At 40.2% G+C, this 12,720-nt stretch overlaps 1 protein-coding gene across 2 annotated transcripts in view; it reads right to left on the reverse strand.

Annotated features, from left to right (window-relative positions):
• Positions 1-360: 360 nt before the first annotated feature.
• The window catches only part of LOC120957536 (zwei Ig domain protein zig-8-like), a 316,504-nt gene continuing 304,144 nt past the window's right edge, over positions 361-12,720 (reverse strand). Inside the window, exons 2-8 of one of the 2 annotated variants that reach the window (XM_049610622.1) lie at positions 12,352-12,420; positions 4,100-4,437; positions 3,739-3,855; positions 3,247-3,340; positions 2,918-3,045; positions 1,575-1,743; positions 361-1,464 (exon numbers count right to left, since the gene is read on the reverse strand). In XM_049610622.1, the coding sequence (XP_049466579.1) occupies positions 1,361-1,464; positions 1,575-1,743; positions 2,918-3,045; positions 3,247-3,340; positions 3,739-3,855; positions 4,100-4,437; positions 12,352-12,418 (1,017 nt within the window). In that variant the 5' untranslated portion in view covers positions 12,419-12,420 and the 3' untranslated portion in view covers positions 361-1,360. The remainder of the gene's footprint in view (positions 1,465-1,574; positions 1,744-2,917; positions 3,046-3,246; positions 3,341-3,738; positions 3,856-4,099; positions 4,438-12,351; positions 12,421-12,720) is intronic. The other variant, XM_049610621.1, reaches the window with a different exon arrangement.

Consider the following 12,720-nt stretch of genomic DNA (forward strand, 5'->3'; position numbering starts at 1 on the left):
GGTTTCTGGTAAATTTAACGAATACACAAAACATTCTTAAAATCTCCTGTTCAGAAACAGAGGTGATAAATATCAGCCTTCTAAATACATATACCTTAGGATAGGCCCACCTGTATATTATACCCACTTTGACAGCTGCTCGAAAACCGCTATTCAATGCAAACGGCTGACAGGCTGTAATTTCAGCCTACGATCTAAAAATGGCTGTACCACCAGACCAAAATACTACCAATAAGTGATAAAAGAACTTTTTGTTATTTCAATTCAAATCAACTCTCTATACACATTTACTTACCTCAGTCGATGTTTTTTTTTTTATTTCTTTGCTGGTACAACAATAATCAAACATGCAATCTCTCATCTCATTCCATCATTTTTACATATTTATTTTCTTTATTATTGATTTACCTAAAACAACCATGTTGCCTGTTTAGTTCGTTTTCCTGTCCCTCCGCTTTCGCTGACATTTTAGGCGGTTCACATCTAATCTCTGTATCGTCAAAATTGATCAAAGAACTGTCAGTGTCAGCGATTCCACTTGCGCTTAACCTACGCTTACCTCGATGGCTGCTGCTCCTTAACAATCGTTTCATTCCTTTTTTGTAAAATTCCGCTCAATTGAACCATAGCTAGCTGGGGCAACGGCTACACATACAAAATCAAACACAGCCACTGTTTCTCGAAGAAGAAAAATAACATTCAACAGGAAGATACGAATCAAATAAAGTGATGTGCCTGATTTTGCATGACATCTATTTGAACTATTTCCGTATTTGATTTGACGCAAAATGACGCCACCCAACATGAGGATGAAAATGTTTACGCAAATATTGGTGCTTGTAGGGAGCTTTTTATACAATAATTAGATGGCTAATGTGCAGGAAAGAGTAATCAGGAATAAAAAAAAAAAAAAAAACAAATCAAAACACCACACGTGGTTTTATTAGGAAGTCATCCTCTTTGGAACTAATTAAGCTGCCCTTCATCTCCACCTTCATCGATCATCACACCTCGAACGGCTAACACCGGCACATCCCATCATTTAGCTCCAATCAATGACAGCACGGACAATATTTTCCCCACAATCGTTTGGCCATTTGAGTACCGCAAATTAATTTATCCTACATCACCGCACGCACACCGTGTGCACACTCCTTCCCTCCTTTACGCGGGAAAAAACACCCAACACCGCACACCCTTTGGTCGGCTGGCACATTTAATCTAATTAGCTCTAATTTGCGTGCTGCACTTTGATGTGCAGCTGGGTACGTGCTGGGCGTGCATATGTGTGCGTGTGTTTTTGTGGTGCGTTCCCTGTTCCTATCCACCTTCTCCATGTGGCTGTGGCTTCGACATACTTTCATCGCCGCCCCAGCAGAAAGCTAATCAGCCAGAGCACGAACACATACAGTGGATCCCCTATCCGAAGCTGGCCACCGTGCTGCATGGCCGCCGGATGTTCCCCTTTAAGGACAAAAAACGAGAGAGAGAGAGAGAGAGAGAGAGAAGAAAAAGAGAGAAAGCATACTATTATTTCACGAAACATTATTGACACGGTAAAGTGAGGACGGTACCATTCAGGATGTGCACGTTGATCGTGGAAGGATCGGCGTTCGATGGGGAGCAGACGTACTTCCCGCTGTCCGTGGTGCGGGCGCGCTGTATTAGCAGGTACGATGTCGTCGTTTCACCCTTCTCCGTTATGACCGACACACCGCCCCGGGGTGAATCGTAGTTGATCTCCTGCAAAAATAAAAATAAAGTGTGAAGTGAGAAATGGGGAAAAATCACTCGAAATGGAATAAAGAAAATTTGCTCTCCAATCTAAAAAGTTCACAATCAATTGACATTGACACTTTTCATTCGATCCGTTCATTTTTATTGATTTTTAAGAACGAATCAGTGAAAGCAGTGAGTTTTTTGCTTTGAAGTGGAGTTTCAACGGTAACGTGACCGACCCACAATTTTCATTTCCAATGTAGTGAAGGAAAAAAATCGGGAAAGCAAGCAATATCATATTCTGTTTTGAATTATTCGTTCCGAAGTATGATTCCACGCTTTTTCATCGGACACGTTATAGAGGACTTGAATTTTGCCTCTATTTTTATGTCAGTCAATATATTCGTGAATGTCTCTTATATTGATTTCAAAAGGAGAAACAATGAAGCTGAAGGATGGTTTCATAGGGCTTTGGAATGAGGTTTTTATTTATGTTTATTAGATAAGCTTAGTAAAATTTGTTTAAGAAAATAAACGAATTATTATTAAAACATCCTTAAAAAAATATAAGATTTCGTAACAATTTAATAAAGTTTTTGAATGTAAGGTTAGTTTAAGTCATAAACAAGTGTTGAATAAAATTTGGAACGTGTCAAATCAAGAGGATATTTCATTCCTTACAAATGAATAATTATTTCAGAAAAGATTATGTTTTGAAAGTTTAATATATTTTATCATTATTTCATCAGTTGGTTTCAATCTTGTGATGGGTTTTTTAAGTATAAAAATCAAGGAATTGATATTTTTATATCTATAGAGATATATTTGTCATCTTGACTATCTTGTTTTACTTGTCAGCATGTTCTTCTTTTTATACAACCTTTTTATTATTTGAAATTTTTATTCTAGATGTTATGTTGAATACTATTGACACCTGCGTTCATTTATTTACAAACGGAATTCACATATCTAGATTTATTATTCACCTTACCTAAAAACTGTTTCATTCCGCACAAAACACACCGTCTCGTAATATATGTCCAAATGCATCCCCCTTCTTAACGTGACATAAAATGGATAACGTTTCAATCCTAAGCTTTCGAACATGTCCTCACATTAATTCAAGCCATAATCCAACGCACCATAAAGAAGGTAAACCTCACCCCCTGAAACACTAACACACCCCTTCTCCGCTTACCTGATTGTTGTGGGTCCAAAAAATGGTTGAAGGAGGCTCGGGCGAGTTCCGCACTATGCAGGTTAAATTTACAGTTGAGCCCGTGTTGATGTACAGATCCGGCACACCAACGATCGTGGTGATTGGCTCTGCAGATGGAGATGGAGTTATAGGGAAACGTGGAAAGAAGAAAACAAGTGTCTGTTAAAATGGAAATAAACCTATACCCGAGAAAACCGAAAAACTCAAAGGCTTTTCAGAAAGAGAAAGAGAGAGAGATGGCAATACGTATCCTAAACGGTTATTAAACAAGTATCAGCCCCGTGCATTTAGTGCGGCTGGACACTTACCTACGACGGCGAGGAACATTGAGTGCCCGATCGGTGGCGTAGTGGAGATCTGACACTCGTACACGCCCGTGTCCCGCTTCTGGGGGTATCTAATCTGAAAGAACAACGAACCAACGGGTATCAGGTGCCAATGGAAGGCAGACAGACGCAAAAGAGGCGGAAAAATAAAGTGGACAAAAAAGAGAGTTCAACACTCCACGGACGGAATCTCCAGAGAGCTTGCGTGTTCGTGCCTGTGCACATGGATCTACTGCCAACGCCCACCAGCACATGATCGATGGCCCGAATAGGCCATACAGAGTGTCAATAGAGGCAGAGTGGGTTCATTTTTTATTATTTCATATAGTTTGCTGACTCATCGTTTGTGCTTTTACCCAAGCTCTCAAAAGGCTCATCGAGAAGGAGGGACAGAGTGATAGAGGTTGCACTAAATAACAACAAAAACACACATCGAGTGACGCAATGGGGCAACAGAGGAATAAGGGGGCTTACTTGTAGCGACCAGTCGTCTGTCTGGGGATTATGTACAGCCTGGAAACGTTGGTCAGACGTATAGGTGAATCTACCTACGGTTAACAGATGAATGTCACGATGCCGCACCCAGGACACCTGCCGAGGACGAACGATCCGCACAGGGGGACATTGCACGTTGTGTTGTGATATATGAACAGGTGAAGCACACACACAGAGGAAAAAGAGAAACAAATAAAAACACATGGTTAGAATTTATCGGTACGGAAGCAACTCGAGCTCGAAATCAAAAAAGGACACATTCAATACACAACGCGTTGTTGTATGTAGGAAAAAAACGAGCACCGAAGCAATACACAGCACAATTGAAATTGAAATTTACCGTTTTGTTGCCGATGTTCTTCACCCGGCAGTTTAGATAGGCCGTCTTCCCGACCAGCGCTGTAATGTTCTTCGAGGCGGACAAATCAAAGTGTGGCCCACGGTCGAGCGGCGTCCGGAGTAGATTACTCTCGTCCGAGTCGTAAATTTCGTTCTCGCTCGTCTCTGAGTGCTGATGGTGGTGCTGCTGGTGCTGGTGAAAGCCAAGGTGCAGATTGCCAAGGTACGGTGGTGTCCGGTTGCGTATCGGAGGACGCGTTACCGGTGAACTGCTGCGATCGTCACTCAGCTCCAGCAGGAACTGTTCCTCCGAAAAGGTTTGCAGTGACTTTGTAATGCCTTCCGGGTTGGTGTTGTGGGATGGGAGTTTTCAATCGATGACCACAGATCCGGTGGCAATGAGAGAAAGTAGAGAAAAGATACAAATTACAGGTGGCAGTTGGAAGTTGTCGAACACAGGAAATCGAAACGTCAGAAGGTCGGGATTTATCATCCCGAGAGAAACACTGTTTCCTTCACGATGGCCACGTTGGGATGAATATAATTGAAATGTGTATACTTTGTTGCTTGCATTATTGAAGTTTTTACACACTTTTTTATGGAGGAAGACATTTTACTGCTTTGAAGAGCGCTTCAAGTGTAAAAAGCTCACTAGAAATTGAAGTAAGCTCAAGTTTTGAACAAATACAATTTAAAGTCAATACTATAGTTAAAAAACATTAACATATGAAAACAAATTCGAAAATGTTATAACAAGCTACATACATTAACAGTTTTAAAAATTATCATCTTAGCAGGAGTTCAGTTAACATATTTTCCGAGCAAAATACTAAATGGTAAAAATCATTTAGCTCTAATGTAATTTATTACTGAGATTTAACATTCTATTAGTCATTCTTATTGACAAATAATAAAAGCTTACACAAATAATAAAGCGAAATAACTCTCCTGAATAACTTATTTGTGGAAGGCCAACTATCACAACAATATCAATAATTGCCAGAATGGTCATTATCTGAAACAATCACAACCATCATCTTCAGTGAGACAACTCATCGTACCCATACGTACTTCATGGACTTCCTACATGTTGAATTTACCTAAAGTAAACCAGCATTAACATACATAATCTACGCTGAAGTATCTCTCTCTTCACACGATCAACTGTGACTGTCCTGCCCTTGAGGGATAACATTAAGGTTCTAAGCTTTCCTCATACAAGAAAGTCACTTCATCGACCTTGATAGTCAAAGGAAAAGCCTTTCCGCTCCCTTAGATTGAGCTGCATCCATCCACTGTGAAGCTTTGGGTTCATCGTCATAGAGCGTAAATTAATTTATCAATCATGCTCTCACACTCGGAGCGGTTGCGGTTTAATGCGGCTCTATTGCTTCGAGCACGGTAAGCCTCCTTGGGCACACAAATACAGCAAAAAAGCCAACACCAGCAAAGCCAATCAGAAGTGACAGCTCTGCTAGGCAGGTGTGAGATGTTATCACATGGGTAAAGATACATAAATCAACTGTCGCCACATAATCTTTCAGTGATGTTGGCGATTGTGATGTGATTGCGTTGAAGTGCAACTGGATGCGGTTGGTAGAGGAGGGCGGGTTTGTGTGAATGTTTAAATGTTTAACGAAACGCTGCTGGCAGTCGTGTAGATGAGCTTTTGTAGACGTTTGATGTACAATCACAGTTTTTGGGAAAGTGCAGCGATGGCATCGGTACGATTGGTTCATTCCGAACATCAAAAGGAATTATACTTAGAGTTACTGCAAAGCAGATTCAAATGATTAAGTGGGTAAAGTTTTAATTGCAATTTGTGTAGATTTGCGGTTGTTGTGGAAAAAGATACTTTGAAGTCAAAACTCAGGACAATCAGTGTGATACGCCACTCCGTTTAAGGCTTCAGAAGAAAAGAGCTGATAAGATGCTTGAAAAGTATACATCTCCATTATCAAGTTAAAAAAGGCTTCAGAAGAAAAGAGCTGATAAGATGCTTGAAAAGTATACATCTCCATTATCAAGTAAAAAAAGGACATTATCAAAGGCCTGACCTTGTAACAAACTCGTTTCGTCTATTTCATAATCCCAGCCCATTACGTTAATTCAATTCCGATGGACTGCCACAATTATCGGAATTTGGTTGTAAATTAGGCGAACGCTAAATGAACTCTAAATTGAATCCTTCCTGCAGGGCACCTGCAATGCTCATAACGGTATAATCCCCACCTGAGCTAGTGAGGAAGGGCTCGGTCGGAGCGCCATCGGAACGCCAAACTTTCCAAATTGATTGGTAACGATTATAAGCGTATAATTAAGCCCTTTTTGCCTGTGATTTGGCTGTGTGATTGTGTCCTGTGGCTAGGTACAAACGCTCACACAGGCACACAGACATATTTTCCTATCGATTATCATTTCCGGAAATAGCCGATTCCCATCTGGTTTTGTGGAATCGGTCCGAAACGAAAAACAGTCAATCCGGCTATCGCCACTCCATGCTGCTGAGAGGTGTAGAAAGTATGGTAGTGGGGATTGTTGATCTTAAATCTGGCACATCTCCCCAGTGGATATGCAGCTGGTACACGTAGAGACTGGAAGCTTCACAGGACGGCAACTGAGCAACGTGATTGGAATCTGTCAAGGCAACGCACACAGTTAATTAACAGAAAACACTCGCACCGCAAGGTACGTTAGGAGAACGGGAGTGACGGAGTATCATACAGCTGTGACACATAGCAATCGATTGTTGGGTGGATTTATATATGCGGTTTGTGTGCTGATTATGGTTAAAAGGAAAACAGAACAAGTCGTGGATTGGGGTGGATCGATGTTTGCGAAATGCGACGTGCGGCTATTCTCAGTAGGAAACATACATTTAAATGGAATTCAGACTCAGCTGCAGGGTTGATGAAATTTTTAGGTTTTTTAATTGAAACTAATGAAAGGTTACACGATGAAACAAGAACTGCGGTTGAAGTTCCGACATAGTATCAGAGGTCTTTATCATTTTCTTGCCATTAAAATGCAGACATAAATAGTGAAAAATGCTTAGATTGCTATAAGTAATGAAATTTTAAAACAGATTGCTTACATTCATTTAAGTTTGTCAGTTGGCTTTGAAAGCTTCTTTATCTTCTTGGTTAGCATTTTGCCGTGTTTACAGATTGCAAATGTGAAACAGATGTCGTACAGTTATGCCATTGTGCTGGCATGCACACCGAACCATTATTCAACCAAACCGACCTAAACATGAGGTACAAAACCTTAGATTAATATTCATACATCTGCAGTTCCACAAAAAGGGTTCTCTCATACTGATTCTATTGTTGGGAAGCTTTCCGGCACATTCACGCGAAGCATCTTGCACTGCCGTGCATGCTTACGAGCCATTAAAAGCTGCCCTCTACCTCTACTGGAACTGTTGAGATTTATCATAAACAGGCCCTTCTTGCCGCACTTGAACACGAACAAAGCAGATAACAGATAAAAGGATTACAATTGGGACTCCATAAAGTACTGTCTCGACCTTAAATATCCTCCTTCGAACCCGTAAAGGCCTGTTATTCTGGCTTTCCGGCCAAAGGGACTCCGGTTCCGGTTAGCGTGTCGGTATTCCATCTCCGGTGATCCTTTTTGCTTGGAGGTTTCATTCTTTTTTCCTTCCTAAGTTGACTTCCTACACTCGCGTAATCTTACCGCAATATTTCGAGCGAGGGTCCACCAAACCAAAAACCCTCGGTGCACATACTCGCATTCGACTCCGGAAAGGTCTCTTCGAGGCGAAATATGTACGCACCAACCTTCCTAGAGCGACTGTACGGCAGGATCCTGCTCGGTGTATAAAAAGGGTCACAATTTCTTAGATTTTCTGACTGGTGCGGAGTTCATGAATATTCCTTGTGCCATTGTTGCCCTGGCGAGGGTTTTGTCTGTTCTCAAATACACCGAATTGGATATCTCTGCACAATGTTCGTTAAAAACAAGACAAATGGTTCCACGATCGTGTACCGCACCGAAAAAAAGGGATAAAATTAGTAAGCTTTCTGTTTTTTGCTCTTCTTTATAACCATCGGCATTCTCGCTTATACAGCATCTCGTTCGCATGCATTTAATGCGCGTGTAATGTGTTTTATCTCATTAATGCACAATTTATAGGATCGACAACAATGGGTATAATCCGCTATCATGAACCTCGAGTTACTCTTTCTAATTTGATTGGAAAGGGTGGTATACAACCATTTACACAAATCTGTCCAAAATTTCAACACATTCCAATGGTATTGCTGAAACTGCAAGAATAAACTACCTTATTTATTAAATTACACACAAACACGCTTTCTTTCCGTTACCATTATTACTTTCAATCGGGAAACAATGTAACACGGAAATTAATTACAACTTTTCATCGCTTCCATCATTGTCCTCTACAACAATATCAAACACCTCACGCACGTGCCCTTGAGAGCGTGTTTGTGAAATATCAATTTTAACACAACCGTATCACTTTACAAAAACGATACAAAAAACCGGAACGATGCAGAGAACAAAACAGAACCGCCCAACTCTTCACAGAATGCATACCAAGCTCTTGTTCTCCCAATCGAGCTACCATAAAGTATGTGAATGTTCGTGTGTCTGAGCTTTGCTTCCTGCTACAGGCATCAACTCTAGACTTAAGCGGAAGCGAAATGAACCATTATTATTTAAATTACATCATTTCGGATTGCTGGGTGTGTTCGACGATTGATATGATGGGGGTTCGCGAATGTGATGTGTGTCGTTGGAAAGCGAAACGCGTCAATCGATTGGTGCAAATTACTCTATCCTCCTGACCTTCACTCCCTTTGTACACGAACGGGTGTTGCCAAAAAATGCTAATCCATTCCGGCACAAACGGAACCAGCCAGCCCGGGCTGTCGTTAAGCGTAAATGGCTATTAATAAATCATTCCGAGGCGTTTCGCACGGAATGATAACGTCTTTTTTGTTTTTGCTTGCGTGTGTGAGAATTTCCGCCTGATCGCTTCACGCAGTCGTTTGGGTAATTTTAAGCTTTCACTTTGCGTGTATGTTTTGTCTCCTTTTGCTTTTGCCGCCTGCTCTAGTGGATGTGGAACAAACAGAAATAAAGTAATCCCCGAGCTCAGCGTAAAACCACCGTTCTGCTCGAGCGCCTCAAGACATTTCATGATGTTTTGACGTGTTTTCAATTTGTTTTTATACTGTTTTTTTGTGTTCATTTCACTTACTCCAAAACTTGTGCACATTTAGTTAAGTGGGAAAATGATTTCAGTTTGTGCGAAACACAGATTACAGTGAGCGTTGAACAATCTTGTCCCGCTTTCTTGTGCATGAGCAGAGTGGACAGAAAAACGAAGCTTCAACACACACAAAAAATCACTCAACACTCGTCCGCGCTAACGGTTGGCAGTAAAAGCCTCACCTTGGTGTTGCTGTTATGTGTGTATGTTTGCGATCAAATTCAATTTTGACGCCAGGCAGGTTGGATGGAAAACGCAAGCCTGTTCTGGTGGCCACCGGCACCGGCATGATGGGATTTTGCTGGCCGGTGCGGTATTCTGACAACAGCAAACGCACCACAAGTGAGCGATCGAGGATAGTGAAGCAAGGGCAAGGGAGTTTTTGTGCGTTTTTTGAGCAAATACCTTTTTGTTTTCTGTACCAGAACGAGAATAAAAGGAAAATATGCTTCGGAATTTGTAAAAGGTACATGGAAGCCATATGCTTGGAGGGAAAACTTTGAATCTAGTATTTGTGATTCTTCATGAAAGGGTATGTTTCTTAATTCCTGATAAATGATGACATTGTTCTCACAAGTTGTACACTTTGATAAACAACCAAACCAGTTTTAATGATTTGTTGTTAACTATATTTCATCGTTATTTTTTATCCATCGAAGAATTTTCACTTTCATCCCGCTTGACATACTAAACTCTCATCAAATATTCGATACTGTACCGAGAAATCCTGCACTGCTGAAACAAACGACACTGTTCTATAACTTTTCTCCCGGCCAAATCTCAACGAGAATCAAGGAAAAAGACATGACGAAAAGCCAACCCAGCCGTTTTTGTGCTAGATGCTCCTCCCAGAACATCAAAATCTGATTCCAAATATCGGGCGTTATCACTTCCTGTCAGTTCTGTCCGTGCCAGTAGAAACAGCACAAAAAAGCGTGGTCCTTCAATATGATAGCCATTTACCATTCTAGCTCTCGGCATGGAGCTTCTGCTTGTGTGTTTAAGAGATTCATTTCCCAAACCCTTTCGAACAAAGTTTGATGTATGAGGAAGGGATTTTGAGAAATTTTGTTCATTTCTTCTTCCCTTGTTTGAAATGATCGATGCAAAGAGGTATGTCTGGATGAAGAAACAGTTTTAGTTTGCTTGTTTCGCTAAAAAATTTCCGTTGAGTTCCATTTGTATTGTGCGTAACGTCTTTGGTTAATATATTTTTAAAAGCTTTGAAACTTTCGAGTTTTAAGAATATGAATATGAATGCAAAAAAAGCCAAGAGCAACAGCAAATGTTACAATGGCGTTTCACAAAACAAAAACTAACAATATAGCATTAAAACACATACGACAGTTCCTCACATTGACTGATTCTGATGCAAAGCAAGCAAGGGTCCTGCGAGACAGAAACGGAACTCAATTTGTATAATTATACTTCTTGTTATCTGCATATTACCTTCCACGATCGATGCATTAAAAGATCTTTCTCCTGGTTAATTTGGGTAATTATACTTGCAGACTTGAGAAATGAATAATTCCACAACACAAATAAAATGTATTCCAATCTCTCCAGACAACGGCACACACCGGCACGCTAAGCAATGACCGTAGAAATGATGAAAAATCAACGCTTGTTGCAGCACTTCAACTGATGAATAAATGTGCCTAAAGGCGAAAAACTAAGCCAACTACAAAACATTGCAAACGTACTCACATACAAACGCTCACAATAGCTCCGCTAACCTTACTTAAATAAAAAAGAAAATACATAAAAAGGCTCAATTTTTTCAGCAGTAGACAGGAGAGGTCAGGTTTTTGGTTGGTTCCCCCACTCGGCTGACCTGGCCTGATGGTAGCGAGCAGATTACAGTATTGCTTCATGCCTCGTTTCAATGCTTTGCTTATGCAATGGATCATATCCTCCGCGTTTGTTTACCACTTTCCATTCGCCTTGATCATTCTTTCCGCGTCCTAAAGCGTGTACACGAGCAAACACAATGCTATTTCTGCGTTGTTTCGATTTAAATTGTACAAAGATATGCCAATGATACGCTCCAAACGAGTCCTTGGGCGGGTTTATGTATGTGTGTTTGGATTGTATATTTTTTTGTTCACGGTTGCTTTATTTCAATAGCTCGAGGAAAAGCGAATACACCATCAGCCCGTCAGTGTGGTCCCAAAACAGTGCCGGGAGCCGGCCGGTGTACTGAAGGGCAATCAGAGCTAATAAATCAAAATGCGGTACACTCGGGTTGGGAAAGATCGACTGTGGCGTTCACGTGCTCCCTAAGGATGGGATTGTGAAACAAAACGGCTGGAAAAAATAAAATAAAAAACAGACTGGCATGTTTTATGTGTTGACGAATGAGTAATGAGCTCTTAGAATTACTTGTGTAAGTCTCATTGTGCGCGTATGAATGTGTGCCAAAGAATTCCAATATAATGATGACTCGTTTTTATGCTATAAAAAACCCATGCATATATGATTCACCATACCTTATTGAAGGCTTTGTTGACCGATTGTTTTGGTTATATAAAAAAAAACTGAGCGTTATGCATCTCATTAAGCTATCATGTAAGGTGCATTGAATAACTTTTCCCATCACAGAGGAGTAAAAAGGCTTAATTATAATATTGTCTGCACAAAAGCACTACAGTTGCCACCTAAACAACATACCTCAAGTATTAGTAAATATACAATAATTCATAAACAAGGTGCAGAAGAGAATGAATTGCACCACACATAATTATCTGAATAGCTCAGGGTGCTTATGCTAATGACAGAAACACAGATGTTGATGAACTAATTCTTATATATAATATTCTTTGTTCCTTGTTTTTAATGCATCGAAATATTTTTGTTAAATGTTTGTTATATATTTACCTACAAATTCATGTTCAAAAAGTTAACGCATAACATCCCTTTTATCCATAGACTTTAAATTTCAATTGAATAAAGTATGAAGTTCATATATTGTTACTGTTTGTTTTACTTACCGTGGTTTAAATGAACGATGAAAAGGAAAAATATATTTATTCCATACTGAGAGCGCAGTGCGGCCATCACTGAAAAAAAGAGAATAAAGAATTTGCTTTGTTAATCTTTTTTTTAGCTTAAAACGGTCTTAGTTTTAAACAGCTTTTTTGCTTAATTGACAGATGAATGAATAAAACCAAAACAATCCAGTACAACCAATGCACAATACCAGCGAGCAACAATTATTCAAATTGGATACGTTTAATAATAAAACAGAACAAACGGCTAAGGCCTGAGCTGTAGTGAGTGTTCGTTCCACCTCTTTTCCCCTTAACCATACCTTTCCCATAAGCGAACGTATGAAAATAGGTTGAAAACGACACTGAATG

Source organism: Anopheles coluzzii, chromosome 3 (assembly GCF_943734685.1).
Source record: "Anopheles coluzzii chromosome 3, AcolN3, whole genome shotgun sequence".
Lineage (NCBI taxonomy): Eukaryota > Metazoa > Arthropoda > Insecta > Diptera > Culicidae > Anopheles > Anopheles coluzzii.